Genomic DNA, 17,710 nt, shown 5'->3' with positions numbered 1-17,710 from the left:
AACACCCTTTGTGTGAAGAAACTTCCTCTGTTGTGCTTTTAAATCTCTTGCTTCTGATCTTAAACCTACGTATGCCCTCTTATTTTTAGCACAAACTCCCTGGGGAAAAAACTCTGCAGTTTCACCCAGACTGTGCCCTTTCTAATATTATATACCTTTATCAGATCATCCCTCCGCTTCGTATGTTCCAGGGAATAAAATCCTAGTCTTGGAATTTAGACCCCCAAATCCAGGAAATTGCAACTGACCCATTTCTAGTCTGTTCCAGTTTCTTCCAAGGTATTCAAAATATCAATTATACTTTCACAAGTTCTTCTTCCAAGTAAAAAGTGTATGTTAATAGGAGAGCTCTAATAACCATTTTATGCCAATTACTGTATTCTGCAGTGCACAGCTATCATCACTGGTTAAACAGGAAGAGTTGTAGGACATATTTGTGAATTGCTCTAATTGTGAATGAAACATTCTAGAGTTGTTTTAAGTTTTACAGTATGCTGGGAGACAATTTCCAAAATTACAGTAAGGCACTGGATGTTACCAGTGTTATGGTAATCAGAAATTGTAACTTGGAACTTGTTAAGCAAGAAACCTTGTGGAAAAATCGCCTATGCTCACTGATTCTTGGTGGAGAAATTTTGGTTGTGTTCTCATTGACAAGTTTCACAAATCCTGATAACAATTTTCATATCATTCTTGTGTTATAGATGGTATATAATAATTTTGTGTACTCTTAAGGTCACACTAAATAGAATATTATTGATTACATATGTATTGTTATTGATCCTTGCATTCGGAGGTATTTGGCAGAGAGAAACATGTCAAAATCATCAGTTATTTAAGAAAATTGAAGGAAAATGAGAAACTACAGGCCAATTTGTAAGAAAATTCTGGAATTGTTATGATGAAAATAGTAACAGTACTTGTCTACCACAATAAATATAGTTTTGTGGAACAAAAATTGTGTTCAACCAGCTGATGACCACTTGCATATGAGATAAAAAGGGAGCCAATCAATGTAGCAAATTTCAGTTCATAAAGGTCAGTGAGGTACCCCCTTAAAGATTACTGCACAAGAATTTTAACAGCATGGCCCAGAAAAAGAGCTCTGTGTGTTACCTGCAACTAAGTATATGGGCCAGGTATACTGTCAGAGCTGTGGGGTAAGGAGTGAGGTGTCAGAAACAGTACAGGTGTGTGGACAAAGCTAGGGCCAGGGGAGCAGCCAGGACTGGCAGCTGTGATCAGGCCAAGTGTGCATCCAGACCCAGGGTCAGGTGAGGCCGAACAGAGTCAGATGTGTGATAAGATGTGTAGGTGGAGTTGTTCAGGAACGGTGTCTGTTGTGTAGTGAGTAGTAGTGCTGTCAACATGGGCCCAGTGCGTGAAAGCAGACATGTCCAGAGCCAGGTGTGCAGTCGGAATTGGGTGTAGAAATAAGAGCCAGGTGCAAGGTCAGGGTTGGGTTCAGGAGCATGGGTCAGGTTTATACCTGGCACTGGGAAACAGGTAGATGCAAAGCTGGAAACATGCTTAAATTGGTGCCAGGTGTAGACCCAGAATGGATTGGACCAGGAACGCAGCAAGAGTTGGGTCTGGGAACATGTGTAGAGGGGAACAAGGATGTGTAGGAAGTGAGAAGAGTAGTAATGGTCTGTGCCTGAAGAAGACAAATTTTTTATTCGTATGCACACATATTTATACATTTTTCTTACTTAGAAAATATTAATGCTTTATATTTATTTTAATGCTTTCTATTTATTTTTGTTGCTTACATTTGTACATTTTCAGATTCCTTGTTAATTTGCTGAATTGCAGTTAATTCCAGTCGATTCCAGTTAATTGGGCCATTGGGTAATCAGGGCAGCCATTATTTGGGACAGCTCTTAAAGAACAAAAACAAGTTGGGAAAATAGCCATGATTCCCTTTGTTTACTTGGGGCACTATGACGCTTAATTGGGGCAGGCGACTGGTACCGAACATTTTCTAACTTGTATGCATGTCTGTGGTCATTAGACACTCTACTGTGCTTAGACTGACTAGTTTTTAAATAGCGTCACTCGTGTGTTTGTTTTTTTTAAAAAAGAAGTGATTTCTGTCACTGATGGCTGACGAGAAATAAACATACAATTCAGAATTGTTTTGCTCACTGCAGTTTCAAGTATTCAGGCATGGAGATGCCAGAAATGACTAGGAGTGAAAATGAAACTATTTCACTACTTCAAGAAGTTAGGAACTATGAAGAGTTTGAAGGTATCAGCAATCATTTTGAATGTTACAATTAAAATGGATATTTGGAGGATGCAATAATTGAAAGCACTGTTTGAAGGCAGACTACTATGTACCAGGTGGCTGCAATAATTTTGTTCATTTACAATCGAAGCAAGAGGCTGAGAGTGGAAGGCTGAAGGCATCGCGGAGAGAAGGTCGTTTTTCTTTAACAGCTCAGGGAAAAGAAGCTAGACTGCGCAGGCATGTGATGTAGCACGCCAAGGTTTAAAAGGGAGAGAAAAACTTCCAACAGTCTTTTCAATCGAAGCAAGAGGCTGAGAGTGGAAGACTGAAGGCATCGCGGACAGAAGGTTGTTTTTCTTTAACTGCTCGGGGAAAAGAGGCTAGACTGCGCAGGCGTGTGACGTAGCGCGCCAAGGTTTAAAAGAAAGACTGCCATATACAGCGGCCATCGTTGGAGTGGACTGAGTTGGAGTGGGACGGCTTTGGCTCAATCAGGCTTCGGCGAGAAACAGGCAAAGGCGGGGGTAGGTTCCGGTAAGTTTCTGTTTTCTTTTTTTTTTTGCTCAGACTAGAGAATATGCCAGGCAGGATGTTGGAATGCTCTTCTTGCGGGATGTGGGAAGTCAGGGAGACCTCCGGTGTCCTTGACAACGATAGCTGCAAGAAATGCATCCAGCTGCAGCTCCTAACAGACCGTGTTAGGGAACTGGAGCAGGAGCTGAATGACCTCCGGATCATTCGGGAGACTGAGTAGTTTATATATAGTAGCTTCCGGGAGGTAGTTACACCTAAGGAACAGGGCACAGGTAATTGGGTTACCGTCAGGCGAGGGAAGGGGAAAGAGCAGGTAGTGCAGGGTTCCCCTGTGGCCATTCCACTCCAAAACAGATATACCAATTTGGATACTGTTGGGGGCGGATGGCTTACCTGGGACAAGCTGCGGCGGCCGGATCTCTGGCACTGAGTCTGGTTCTGCAGTGCAGAAGGGAGGGAGGAAGAAGAGGAGAGCGGTAGTGACAGGGGACTCCATCGTCAGGGGTACAGACAGGCGATTCTGTGGTCGTGACAGAGACTCCCGGATGGTTTGTTGCCTCCCGGGTGCCAGGGTCAGGGATGTCTCTGATCACGTGCACAGCATTCTGAGGTGGGAGGGTGATCAGCCAGATGTCGTGGTACACATCGGTACCAAAGACATAGGTAGAAAGAGTCAGGAGGTCCTGAAGAGTGAGTACAGAGAGCTTGGTAAGAAGTTGAAAAACAGGACCTCGAGGGTAGTAATCTCTGGATTGCTGCCTGTGCCACGTGCCAGTGAGGGTAAGAGTAGGATGCTCTGGCAGCTGAACACATGGCTGAGAAACTGGTGTAGGGGGCAGAGTTTCAGATTTCTAGATCATTGGGACCTCTTCTGGGGCAAGTGGGACCTATACAAAAGAGACGGGTTACACCTGAACTACATGGAGACCAATATACTTGCAGGGAGGTTTGCTAGTGTTATTGGGGAGCATTTAAACTACAAACCCCATTTCCAGAAAAGTTGGGATATTTTCCAAAATGCAATAAAAACAAAAATCTGTGATATGTTAATTCACATGAACCTTTATTTAACTGACAAAATTACAAAGAAAAGATTTTCAATAGTTTTACTGACCAACTGAATTGTATTTTGTAAATATACACAAATTTAGAATTTGATGGCTGCAACACACTCAACAAAATTTGGGACAGAGTTAAAATAAGATTGAAAAGTGCACAGAATATTCAAATAACACCGGTTTGGAAGATCCACATTAAGCAGGCTAATTGGTAGCAGGTGAGGTATCATGACTGGGTATAAAAGTAGCGTCCATCAAAGGCTCAGTCTTTGCAAGCAAGGATGGGTCGTGGCTCATCCCTTTGTGCCAAAATTCGTGAGAGAATTATTAGTCAGTTCAAAAGGAACATTTCCCAACGCAAGATTGCAGAGAATTTAGGTCTTCCAACATCTACAGTACATAATATTGTGAAAAGATTCAGAGAATTCAGAGACATCTCAGTGTGTAAAGGGCAAGGTCGGAAACCACTGTTGAATGCACGTGATCTTCGAGTCCTCAGGCAGCACTGCCTAAGAAACCGTCATGCTACTGTGACAATTATAGCTACCTGGGCTCGAGAGTAGTTGTGTGTGGTGGTAATAATCTTCTGAGGTGTGTATATTTCAATGTGAGGAGTATTGTGGGAAAGACAGACAAGCTGAGGGCCTGGATTGACATGGAATTATGACATCATAGCCGTTACTGAAACTTGGCTACAGGAGAGGCAGGACTAGCAGCTCAATGTTCCAGGGTTCCAATATTTCAGATGTGATAGAGGCAGAAGGATGAAGGGTGGAGGGTGGCTTTGCTCGTCAGGGAAAATATTACAGCAGTGCTTCAGCAGGACAGATCAGAGGGCTTGTCTACTGAAGCCATATGGGTGGAGCTGAGAAACAGGAAAGGTATGACCACATTAATAGGGTTGTATTATTAGACCACTCAATAGTCAGCGAGAATTGAAGAAGCAAATCTGCAGAGAGATAACAGACAACTGCAAGAGACAGAAAGTTGTGATTGTAGGGGATTTTAATTTTCCACACATTGATTGGGACTCCCATACTGTTAAAGGTCTAGATGGGTTAGAGTTTGTAAAATGTGTTCAAGAAAGTTTTCTAAATCAATATATAGATGTACCAACTAGGGAGGATGCAATATTAGATCTCCTATTACGAAATGAGTTAGGGCAGGTGACAGAAGTGTGTGTAGGGGAACACTTTGATTCCAGTGATCATAACGCCACTAGTTTCAACTTGATCATGGATAAAGATGGATCTGGTCCTCGGGTTGAAGTTCTAAACTGGAAAAAGGCCAAATTTGAAGAAATGAGAAAGGATCTAAAAAGCGTGGATTGGGACGGGTTGTTCTCTGGCAAGGATGTGATTGGTTAGTGGGAGGCCTTCAAAGGAGAAATTTTGAGAGTGTAGAGTTTGTATGTTCCTGTTAGGGTTAAAGGCAAAATGAATAAGAATAAGGAACCTTGGTTCTTGAGGGATATTGGAACTCTGTTAAAGAAGAAGAGAGAGATGTATAACATGTATAGGCAACAGGGAGGAAATAAGATGCTTGAGGAGTATAAAAAGAGTAAGAAAATACTTAAAGAAATCAGGAGGGCTAAAAGAAGACATGAGGTTGCTTTGACAGTCAAGGTGAAGGATAATCCTAAGAGCTTCTACAGGTATGTTAAGAGCAAAAGGATAGTAAGGGATAAAATTGGTCCTCTTGAAGATCAGAGTGGTCGGCTAGGTATGGAACCAGAAGAAATGGGAGAGATATTAAATGGTTTTTTTGCATCTGTATTTACCTAGGAAACTGGAATGGAGTCTATGGAAACAAGGCAAACAATTAGGGAGGTCGATATCCACGGGTCAGGTGCCGGAGGATTGGAGGATAGCTCATGTAGTTCTGTTGTTTAAAAAAAGCTCAAAAAGTAAGCTGGGAAATTATAGGCTGGTAAGTTTGACATTGGTAGTAGGTAAATTAGTGGAAGAAATACTAAGAGATAGGACCTACAAGTATTTGGATAGACAGGGACTTAATAGAAAAAGTCAGCATGGCTTTGTGCATGGTAGGTCATGTTTAACCAATCTATTAGGATTTTTCGAGGAAGTTACCAGGAAAGTGAATGAAGGGAAGGCAGTGGATGTTGTATACATGGACTTCAGTAAGGCCTTTGACAAGGTCCTGCATGGGAGGTTAGTTAGGAAGATTCAGCCGCTAGGTATACATGGAGAGGTAGTAAATTGGATTAGACATTGGCTTAATGGAAGAAGCCAGAGAGTGGTAGAGGAGGATTGCTACTGTGAGTGGAGGCCTGTGACTAGTCGTGTGCCACAGGGATCAGTGCTGGGTCCATTGTTATTTGTCATCTATATCAATGATCTGGATGATAATGTGGCAAATTGGATCAGCAAATTTGCTGATGATACAAAGATTGGAGGTGTAGTGGACAGTGGGGATGGTTTTCAAAGCTTGCAGAGGGATTTGGACCAGCTGGAGGAATGGGCTGAAAAATGGCAGATGGAGTTTAATGCAGACAAGTGTGAGGTATTGCACTTTGGAAGGACAAACCAAGGTAGAACATACAAGGTAAATGGTAGGACACTGAGGAGTACAGTAGAACAAAGGGATCTGGGAATACAGGTACATAATTCCCTAAACGTGGCATCACAGGTAGATAGGGTCGTAAAGAGAGCTTTTGGTACATTGGTCTTTATAAATCAAAGTATTGAGTATAAGAGTTGGAATGTTATGGTGAGGTTGTATAAGGCATTGGTGAGGCCGAATTTGGAGTATTGTGTGCAGTTTTGGTTACCAATTACAGGAAAGATATTAATAAGGTTGAAAGAGTGCAGAGAAGGTTTACAAGGATGTTGCCAGGACTTGAGAAACTGAGTTACAGAGAAAGGTTGAATAGGTTAGGACTTTATTCCCTGGAGCGTTGGAGAATGAGGGGTGATTTGATAGAGGTGTATAAAATTATGATGGGTATAGATAGAGTGAATGCAAGCAGGCTTTTTCCACTGAGGCTAGGCGAAGAAAAAAATGAGGACATGGGTTAAAGGTAAAGAGGGAAAAGTTTAAAGGGAACACTTGTGGGGCTTCTTCACACAGAGTGGTGAGAGTGTGGAATGAGCTGCCAGATGAAGTGGTGAATGCGGGCTCACTTTTGATACTTAAGAAAAACTTGGACAGGTATATGGATGAGAGGGGTTTGGAGGGATATGGCCAAGGTGCAGGTCAGTGGGACTAGGCAGAAAAATGGTTCGGCACAGCCAAGAAGGGCCAATAGGCCTGTTTCTGTGCTGTGATGTTCTATGGTTCTACGTCATTGTATTCCTCCATCAATAACTATTAGGAAGTAATACACAGTTTTATGGTACTGTGGTAGTTTCAGTGGTATTCAAATTCATTCTACATTTCATTTAAATACACAATTTGTTACTCAATTAAATGGTGGTTTGTCTTTTTTTTTAATACCTTTTTAACTATTTCCATGATACGGCAACCAGGGGAGGAAAGTCTTGCAAACCAATGTGCATCTTCCAAGAGGAAGAAACCCTACAAGCTGTGGACAGATTTACAGAGACACACCCCCAGGGGTGCCCAGGAGGGAGAGTAAGATGAGCACCCTGCCAGGATGGACCTAAGAATGTCAGCCTTTGTAAACGGATATCAATTACGAGTGAGAGATGCATTTGCGGCAAGGTCTACAACAACCTGCTTGGCCTAAAAATACATTGGGCCAAGATGAAAATGCATGGAGCAGGAGGGAGCAACACAGCGTCTAGAACTCACTCCGGAAGGAGCCCAGCCTGGAGTCACCCCACGGTACCCAGAATCTCCCAAGTCCCAGAAACTCATACTCCAAGCCAAGTAGCAGATCACTAGATGTGTCAAGAGCTCCAATTTCTGATTAAACAGTACAGGGGAATGAATGAAAAGGAGAAACCACCACTTGCCAAGCTCAGTAACATCCTCAGAAGTAAGTTTATGCAGAGCATAATGGCATGGAAGACGGGGAAAAAGCCAGGAAATGAGCTGCCTTTATTGCGAACCCCTAAGGATTCACCAAGCAGCTGCTGAGACAAAAGTATTGCAGGCAACTCACGTACTCCAAACAAGAGATGGATCTACACCTTTAAAACTCCCTCAGCGACTCAGAGAGCGAGCAGATGATAGGACACCATATTGCCCTCATAAATCCTCCTCCTCCTGCAGTTGAGGTCAATGGCAAGGTGTGACCCATGGACCACTGCTGCTGGGACACAAGTCAGGGCCTGATCAATCCTAGCTGGGTTGCCCGGGCATGGGTATCTGATATTGAAAAACTTAGAACTCCCAATGACCCCCAGATTACATCACTGAAGCTGTGTCCCGGCGAATCCTAGGATGTACCCCAGCATCGTGAAACTTAAGCTAATTAGGGAAGCCGTTTAGTTTGGCCCAACTATACTGGTCCCCATGTGTCCCAATTAGTTAGAGTCCACTGTATATATAAAGCTTTATCCAAAGGCCATTTTCAGCCTTGTTGTTTACGTTTTTAACCTGCAGTGTTGACCTTTGTTTTACATTTTAATGGAATAGCAATTTGTACACTTCATCCTGTATTCGGTGAAAATTCAGTATGTCATCAAGCTTTTCTGTTTTGACTGCTATTGTTGGAATAATCTCTGACCATTGAATTGTATTTCACGTTTAATGTAAAATCTTTGAATCGAACAGAGCCCTTCACTGAAGTGAGGTTTTCTCTTTTGTTTTCCTGTGATCCCTTCTGAATGGTTTCTTCATGTCTATGGTGATACCTGCAGTTGGAGTAGTATGTTACAGAGTAATTTCATAACATTGATTCAGCAGTGTTGCATGTTTATTTTTATTTGCATTGGAGCATTTAAAATTGTTACCAGGGAAGAATTTGACATTACAGTCTCTTATAAAACAAAAGAAAGCCTAAGATGCTTATAAATCTATATCAAGGTGTGGAAAAATAACTTTACTGTTTTATCTGTACACATCTCCTACACCACCTATTAGCTGTTGATTTAATGTCGTCTGATTGTCAACAGTTTTTTTTCAGAAAGGCAAACATTCCTTTGTTTTGTATAGTTATGCAACCATGGGATAAGACTGAGGTTTGGGTAGAAAATTTATGTACAAATCTTGCCTGCCTGATTGCTTAGTCCATATGTCAAAAAGTTAAGATCTTTGTTTACTCCAAGGGTTTTGATAAGTTGGGTGATTTGAGGCAGTAGCAAGTTCCTGTGGTGTCAGTCTTTGGTGGCTAGAAACAGAAGCTTTGACTGATGCAAAGTTTTAAAAAATAATCCAGTTGGATTTTAAAAATGCAATATTACAGAGCAGCTTGATGTCGATATGAAAGTCACTCAGTGACTCTGGTGAGCAAAGGAGATCCACAAATTGCAGATTGTACGGTTTGTTTGAAAAACTGTATTAGTTTTATGAAAAGAGAATATCGTATCAACATTAACTTCCTTTTAACAACTTGTGATATTTCCACGTTAGTTCTTCATTATACCTGCCACAGAAAATTGTCTAATAAATAGATGAAGGATAATCTGAAGAGCTTCTACAGGTATTTTAAGAACAAAAAGATAGTAAGGGATAAACTTGGTCCTCTTGAAGATCAGAGTGGTTAGCTATGTATGGAACCAAAAGAAATGGGAGAGATATTAAATGGGTTTTTTGTGACTGTATTTACTAAGGAAACTGGCATGGAGTCAATAAAAATAAGGCAAACAAATAGTGAGGTCATGGAATTTATAATGATTAAAGAGGATGAGGTGCTTGCTATCTTGAGGCAAATCAGAGTAGATAAATCCCCAGGACCTGACAGGGTATTCCCTTGGACCTCAAAGGAGACTAGTGTTGAAATTGCAGGGGCCCTGGCAGATATATTTAAAATGACGGTATCCACGGGTGAGGTGCTGGAGGATTGGAGGATCGCTCATGTTGTTCTGTTGTTTAAAAAAGGCCCTAAAAGTAATCCAAAAATTATGGGCCAGTAAATTTGACATCAATAGTAGGTAAATTATTGGAAGGAGTACCAAGAGATAGGATCTACAAGTATTTGGATAGACAGGGATTTATTAGGGAGAGTCAACATGGCTTTGTGCATGGTAGATCAAGTTTAACAAATCTATTTGAGTTTTCGAGGAGATTACCAGGAAAGAGGATGAAGGGAAGGCAGTGGATGTTGTCTACATAGACTTCAGTAAGGCCTTTGACAAGGTCCCGCATGGGAGGTTAGTTAGGAAGATTCAGTCACTAGGTATAAATGGTGAGGTAGTAAATTGGATTAGATATTGGCTCAATGGGAGAAGCCAGAGAGTGGTAGTGGAGGATTGCTTCTCTGAGTGGAGGCCTGTGACTAGTGGTGTGCCACAGGGATCAGTGCTGGGTCCATTGTTATTTGTCATCTATATCAATGATCTGGATGATAATGTGGCAAATTGGATCAGCAAATTTGCTGATGAGACAAAGATTAGAAGTGTAATGGACAGTGAGGAAGGTTTTCAAAGCTTGCAGAGGGATTTGGACCAGCTGGAAAAATGGGCTGAAAAATGGCAGATGGAGTTTAATGCAGACAAGTGTGAGGTATTGCATTTTGGAAGGACAAACCAAGGTAGAACATGCAAGGTAAATGGTAGGGCACTGAGGAGTGCAGTAGAACAAAGGGATCTGGGAATACAGATACAAAATTCCCTCAAAGTAGCATCACAGGTAGATAGGGTCGTAAAGAGAGCTTTTGGTACATTGGTCTTTATAAATCAAAGTATTGACTATAAGAGTTGGAATGTTATGGTGAGGTTGTATAAGGCATTGGTGAGGCCGAATTTGGAGTATTGTGTGCAGTTTTGGTTACCAATTACAGGAAAGATATTAATAAGGTTGAAAAAGTGCAGAGAAGGTTTACAAGGATGTTGCCGGGACTTGAGAAACTGAGTTACAGAGAAAGGTTGAATAGGTTAGGACTTTATTCCCTGGAGCGTAGAAGAATGAGGGGTGATTTGATAGAGGTATATTAAATTATGATGGGTATAGATAGAGTGAATGCAAGCAGGCCTTTTCCACTGAGGCTAGGGGAGAGAAAAACCAGAGGACGTGGGTTAAGGGTGAAGGGGGAAAAGTTTAAAGGGAACATTGGGGGGGGGGTTTCTTCACACAGAGAGTGGTGGGAGTGTGGAATGAGCTGCCAGCAGTGAAAAATGCAGGCTCACTTGTAACATTTAAGAAAAACTTGGACAGGTATATTGATGAGAGGTGTATGGAGGGATATGGTCCAGGTGCAGGTCAGTGGGACTAGGCAGAAAAATGGTTCGGCACAGCCAAGAAGGGCCAATAGGCCTGTTTCTGTGCTGTAATGTTCTGTGGTTCCTTGAAAGTATCCTTTTTAATGTTATAATTTTTAGCAAAATCAACAGATTTCATGATCTATGCCGGTGATATTAAAGCTGATTCTGATCATTTTTAGTAACTGTTTATCTTTTCAAGTGGCCCAGAGAACAAACAGGTAAGTGTGGAACTTAACTCCTCCAATTGTGAATTATTGCTCTTCTTGTTAACCTAATGAAATTTCAATTTAAATGGTACTTTGTTAACCTTTATCTCTTTGCTTTTGTCTCTAATTTTTGGTAGCAGGCACCTGGTTTTTGTATCTGCGGTATTTGCTTGCATTAATGATAACCCCAGGAAGTTACTAGTGAGCCTTAGCTAAGATTATGCTATAGAATGTTAGACCATTTCCTGGTTCTTGGGATCTTGAATGTTTTTTCACTATTTATCAGCTCATACTTAAAACACTGCTGAAATCTTCATTATCTGAGTAACAAATGAATCAAAATGTTCAATCATAGCTTGTATCCCTAGGGAAAATCCCTATTAAAACTGCTGAGGATGGTTCAGCCATGGAAAACTGTGAGGAATTACTTCAAAACTGCATCCTTCCAGGCAAGTGGAGAAAATTGCAGCATAATCCAGACTTGTGCCTTGTAGGTAGTGTGATTGTTGAGGGTCAGACTTCATCTACTTATTATGGTAAACCCTGTCGCCCTCCAGCTTAATCCTTGTCTCACTTACAGGACTGGTCCTTTTTTTGTTGATTTCTAGATTATAGCTATTTACAGCTTTTAATATGAATTGTTTTATTCTGGATATTGCTCACCTTTAGCAAAGAAGAAATGGCCTTGTTATTGTGCACAGTTCAAAAATCATTGGGCTACACTGTTCAAGCATGGATCTGCATGTCGGCCAAATTGCTGTTATTAAACATGGATCCAGATTGAAGGAATGCGATCTCTACTTCTCGAGGAAACCATGCTCTACCTGCTTAAAGATGATTTTAAATGGTAAGTGATCAAAAAGCATTTTTCATTGAGCCAAAATTTGCTGTTAGCAGCATTCCTAAATGATATTCCTAAATTCCAAATAAACCATTTTCCTGGAGGCATCTGGACAACCATAATTTGCTTTGTAGAGTCTGTTGATACAACACAGCTCACCAGAAGTATCTTCTATGCTGTAATGGGGTCAATTGGGATGGCTAAAATAATTATAGTCACAATAAAAATCATGGTGAAATTTTGAAGGTAGTTAAGCCACACCTTTTGATTTAGCAGAACTTACAAATTTGTGAAACTGTTATACTTCAATGTTCAGAAACCCAGTGATATTCAGAACCAATTGCAAACTTAGAAAAATTACTAAAGAACTGTTAAACAAGTTTTTAAAGCAAAGCTAAAAATATCAATAACATTTAAAATATTTCTATTAACTTCTAAATGATGAAAGTCAAACAGCCAGTCCATTCATTAAAATAAATGGCAAAGCACTCCTGTTTCAGTTTATTTGTGGGTTTCTTACCATAAGTAATGAAGATATGAAGTTTCTGAAGAGAAGAAGCAGCACTACAGGAAAAGAGCATGGAAGTGGGTCTAAATGGATAACTCTTCCAAACAAAACAAATACTTGTTTTTAATTTCAGTTGATTTCTTTTTAATATTTAATTTTAGCTGGAGTCAGTCGAGTTTCATATTGGCCTGGAGACCCAGAAATAAGTCTGGCTGAGGACAAGGTTATGAATAATTGCTACTCGGATGCAAAGTTAGATGCTAAAGCTGTGGAAAGACTCAAGTCCAATAGTCGAGCTCGTGTCTGCACCTTGCTTCAACCTCTGGCTTACAATATGCTTCAATTCGTAGAAGAAACTTCAAGAAAGTGTGAGTTTTTCCAAATCATGAATGCCAAGGACTCTGATTTTAAACTCACGGACAGTTTTACTGAATGCAGAAGAAATAGATTGCGGGAATTTGAGAAATTATTCTTGATTGCTGATAGTGACACCCACAAAGAAATCTTAAAGACTGTTGGCTTAGAGAATGTGTGTGATGATGTTCATTTTATTAATTTGAGGCATAAAATGGAGGAGCTTGTTTATCTATTAGCAACCATCGACTGTAGCGTTCCAATGACTGGAATATTTATTTCTGATGATAGTGCATCCGAAGAGCACACAAGCAATGACTTTCAAAATTTTGCAAGGCACTGCATGGTTCAAGCCAGGTTACTGGCATATCGGACAGGTGAGATAATCGGTGTGGTTTTCATACTGACTTCATCATCAAGTTTGTTGTAATAGTACAAAATAATTGTGATGTGTATTTACTATTAGAGAAAGATTTTGTGAAGAACTATTTATGACAATTCAAAATGCTGTTGAGATGTAATCATTCTTGTAGCATAGTTATCATGGAAGACATTTGCCATGGCCTTCATAAAAGCCTTCAATTTCATCAACTAATGTTTTATGGAAGATCCTGACTGAAAATCAGTCATCTGTGTGGAATAATTCATCCTACAAGTAGAAATGTTAAAAAATTTCTGAGGATTATTGACAAAGCATCAGGTTTTACAAATAAATAGGTAATGTCAGCTTTATCTCTCTACTTGCTTGTTGTCCCCTTTGAAAGCAAGTGGGATTATTGTAGGTGGGTAAAATGGTTGGCATACTCGTGATGGAATTAAAGGCCCATTTCTGTGCTGTACAAGCCTGACTCTTTGTCAGGCTTTGTTAGCCATAATTTATACTATTCAGTTATTTCAAACACCAAGTCACTCATATTTAGCCAGCATCAAATTTGATAACCTTGCTACAGTTTGCCTGCATTTCCCTGACCAGACTAAAAATAGTTTTTCTTTTTATACTGAAATCCACAATGATATTCCAACCTATATACACTTCAGTACAAATGTTAGATGGAAATGGCTGTATGGCGTGCCTTCGCTTTTGCTTTATCCATCTTCTGAATCTCCCAGAACTCCATCCATGCATGATTGCTCTCCTGAAAACCCATTTACATGACCAAATTTCTCCAATTTATCACAGTTCACATTAACTAAGTACATCTTCTCCCTATTAATGCTGATTTATAAGTGCAAGTTGGAGGATTAATTAATTATCAAATGCAATTTGTAGCATTGATTGTTCAATAGGTTTTACACATTTTAAGATGATAGGATATGACAAATGGTTACTAGAATCATATTGAAAAAGATCAGGAGTTGGTCCAAATCAGAATTGATTGTTTATCTAGAGATTTTTCTGATTTGTATTTAAAACTTAGACTGTTACAGCATAGTACAGGCTCTTCAACCCACAATGTTGTGCCGACCTCTTAACCTACTCTAAGATCAATCTAACCCTTCCGTTCTACGTGGCCCTCCACTTTTACATAGAACATAGAAACATAGAAAACCTACAGCACAATACAGGCCCTTCGGCCCACAAAGTTGTGTGGAACATGTCCCTACCTCAGAAATTCTTAGGCTTACCTGTAGCCCTGTATTTTACTATGCTCCATGTACCTATCTAAAAGACTCTATCATATCTGCCTCCACCACCATTGCCGGCAGCCCTTTCCACACACTCACCACTCTCTGAGTAAAAAACTTATCCCTGACATCTCCTCTGTACCTACTCCGCAGCACCTTAAACCTGTGTCTTCTTGTGGCAACCATTTCAGCACTGGGAAAAAGCCTCTGACTATCCACACAATCAATGCCTCTCATCATCTTGTACACCCCCATCAGGTCACCTCTCATCCTCCTTCGCTCCACAAAGAAAAGGCCGAGTTCACTCAACCTATTCTCATAAGGCATGCTCCCCAATCTAGGCAACATCCTTTGTAAATCTCCTCTGCACCCTTTCTATGGCTTCCATATCCTTCCTGTAGTGAGGCGACCAGAACTGAGCACAGTACTCCAAGTGGGGTCTGACCAGGGTCCTACATAGCTGCAACATTACCTCTCAGCTCCTAAATTCAGTTCCACGATTGATGAAGGGCAATACACCATACGCCTTCTTAACCACAGAATCAACCTGCGCAGCTGCTTTGAGCGTCCTATGGACTTGGACCCCAAGATCCCGCTGATCCTCCACGCTGCCAAGAGTCTTACCATTAATACTATATTCTGCCATCATGTTTGACCTACCAAAATGAACCACTTCACACTTATCTGGGTTGAGCTCCATCTGCCATTTCTCAGCCCAGTTTTGCATCCTATCAATGTCACGCTGTAACCTCTGACAGCCCTCCACACTATCCACAGCACCTCCAACCTTTGTGTCATCAGCAAACTTACTAACCCATCCCTCCACTTCTTCATCAAGGTCATTTATAAAAATCCCGAAGAGTAAGGGTCCCAGAACAAATCCCTGAGGCACACCACTAGTGACTGACCTCCATACAGAATATGACCCGTCTACAACCACTCTTTGTCTTCTGTGGGCAAGCTAGTTCTGGATCCACAAAACAATGTCCCATTGGATCCACAAAGCAATGTCCCCTTGGATCCCATGCCTCCTTACTTTCTCAATAAGCATTACATGGGGTACCTTATCAAATGCCATATACACATCTACTGCTCTTCCTTCATCAATGTGTTTAGTCACATCCTCAAAAAATTCAATCAGGCTCGTTATGCACGACCTGCCCTTGACAAAGCCATGCTGACTACTCCTAATCATATTATACCTCTCCAAATGTTCATAAATCCTGCCTCTCTGGATCTTCTCCATCAACTTACCAACCACTGAGGTAAGACTCACTGGTCTATAATTTCATGGGCTATCTCTACTCCCTTTCTTGAATAAAGGAACAACATCTGCAACTCTCCAATCCTCCGGAACCTCTCCCATCCCCATTGATGATGCAAAGATCATCGCCAGAGGCTCAGCAATCTCCTCCCATGTCTCCCACAGTAGCCTGGGGTACATTTCATCCAGTCCTGGCGACTTATCCAACTTGATGTTTCCCAGCACATCCTCTTTCTTAATATCTACATGCTCAAGCTTTTCAGTCTGCTGTAAATCATCACTACAATCGCCAAGATCCTTTTCCATAAAAGATAAACCGGCATGGATTAGAATAGAACTAGATAAAATAGGAGAAAACACACCAGAAGATTTTATATATAAATGGGAATCTAAATGGATACGGGAAAAGAAAGAATCTCCTATATTAAAACATTTGATTGACTTATGGAATAAGATAAATGTTGACGATGAGACAAAGAAATCCTTATTAGCAAAGAGATCTTTAATTCAAAATAGACTTATTCCTTTTACAATGGATAATCAACTTTTATATAACTGGTTTCAAAAAGGGATTAGATATATAGGAGATTGTTTTGAAGGAGGTATATTAATGTCATTCGATCAATTAAAGAATAAATATAAAGTATCAAACAACACTCTTTTTTGTTACTTTCAACTAAGGGCTTATTTAAGAGAAAAATTAGGTCAAACAATGTTATTACCGAAATCCAATGAAATAGAAACTTTAATTCAAAAAGGAAAGATTAAAAAATTTATCTCTTGTATGTATAAATTGATTCAAAAACAGACAATTAAACAAGGAGTCCATAAGTCAAGACAAAAATGGGAAAGTGATTTGAATATTAAAATTGAAGAAAAAAATTCGTCAAGACTATGTCTTGAGAGTATGACAAATACAATAAACGTCCGATTAAGATTAGTGCAATACAATTTTTTACATCAATTATATATTACACCACAAAAAATAAATAAATTAAACCCAAATTTATCTGATCAGTGTTTCCGATGTAACCAAGAAATTGGTACTTTTTTACATTCTACTTGGTCTTGTTCTAAAATTCAACCTTTTTGGACAAATTTAAGAGTTTTATTGGAACAAATTATTGGAATACAACTTCCACATAATCCAATATTACTTTTACTAGGTGATATTGAAGGGATAAAACCGATATCCAAATTGAATAAATATCAGAAAGAATTTATAAAAATTGCATTGGCAGTAGCCAAAAAAGCTATTGCAGTTACTTGGAAATCGGATACATATTTAAGTATAGATCGTTGGAAGAAAGAAATTTATGGCTGTATTCCACTTGAAAAAATTACTTATAATTTGAGAGATAAATATGAAACATTTTTGAAAATTTGGCGCCCTTATTTACAAAAGATAGGATTAAATATATAGGTGCTCCGAAGATGAAATAATTGGTTACTTGGGGAAAGAAATAAATATATATACTAAAATTATTACGAACTCCATGGAGCATGTGGGGATCTTCCAATATCCAGGCATTCCTTTTTTTTTTCTTTCTTTCTTTCTTTCTTCTTTTTTTCTATAGGGATGTTAGGGGGGAGGGGTTAAGGGGAGGGAGATGGGTAACACATATTTTCTTTTTCACACACTTTTATTCTGTAACTATTTGAAAACACAATAAAAAAAGTTTTTAAAAAAAAGATCCTTTTCCATAGTGAATAGTGAAGTATCTCTGCTATTTCCTCTGGTTCCATACACACTTTCCCACTGTCACTCTTGTTAGGTCCTCTTCTTCCACGTCTTAT

At 39.9% G+C, this 17,710-nt stretch overlaps 1 protein-coding gene across 7 annotated transcripts in view; it reads left to right on the top strand.

Annotated features, from left to right (window-relative positions):
* cdadc1 (cytidine and dCMP deaminase domain containing 1) overlaps positions 1-17,710 on the top strand; it is a 65,061-nt gene that overhangs the window by 26,273 nt on the left and 21,078 nt on the right. For 3 of the 7 annotated variants that reach the window (XM_073045930.1, XM_073045931.1, XM_073045936.1), the window contains 2 exons: positions 11,990-12,167; positions 12,831-13,400. In XM_073045930.1, the coding sequence (XP_072902031.1) occupies positions 11,990-12,167; positions 12,831-13,400 (748 nt within the window). Of the gene's footprint in view, positions 1-1,750; positions 7,787-11,004; positions 11,770-11,989; positions 12,168-12,830; positions 13,401-17,710 lie in introns of those variants that run through there. The other 4 variants (XM_073045932.1, XM_073045935.1, XM_073045933.1 and 1 more) reach the window with 4 other exon arrangements.

The sequence above is a fragment of the Hemitrygon akajei genome, chromosome 5 (genome assembly GCF_048418815.1).
Source record: "Hemitrygon akajei chromosome 5, sHemAka1.3, whole genome shotgun sequence".
NCBI lineage: Eukaryota > Metazoa > Chordata > Chondrichthyes > Myliobatiformes > Dasyatidae > Hemitrygon > Hemitrygon akajei.
Note: the sequence above shows the minus strand (reverse complement) of the source record. Positions and strands in the feature narration are given on the sequence as shown.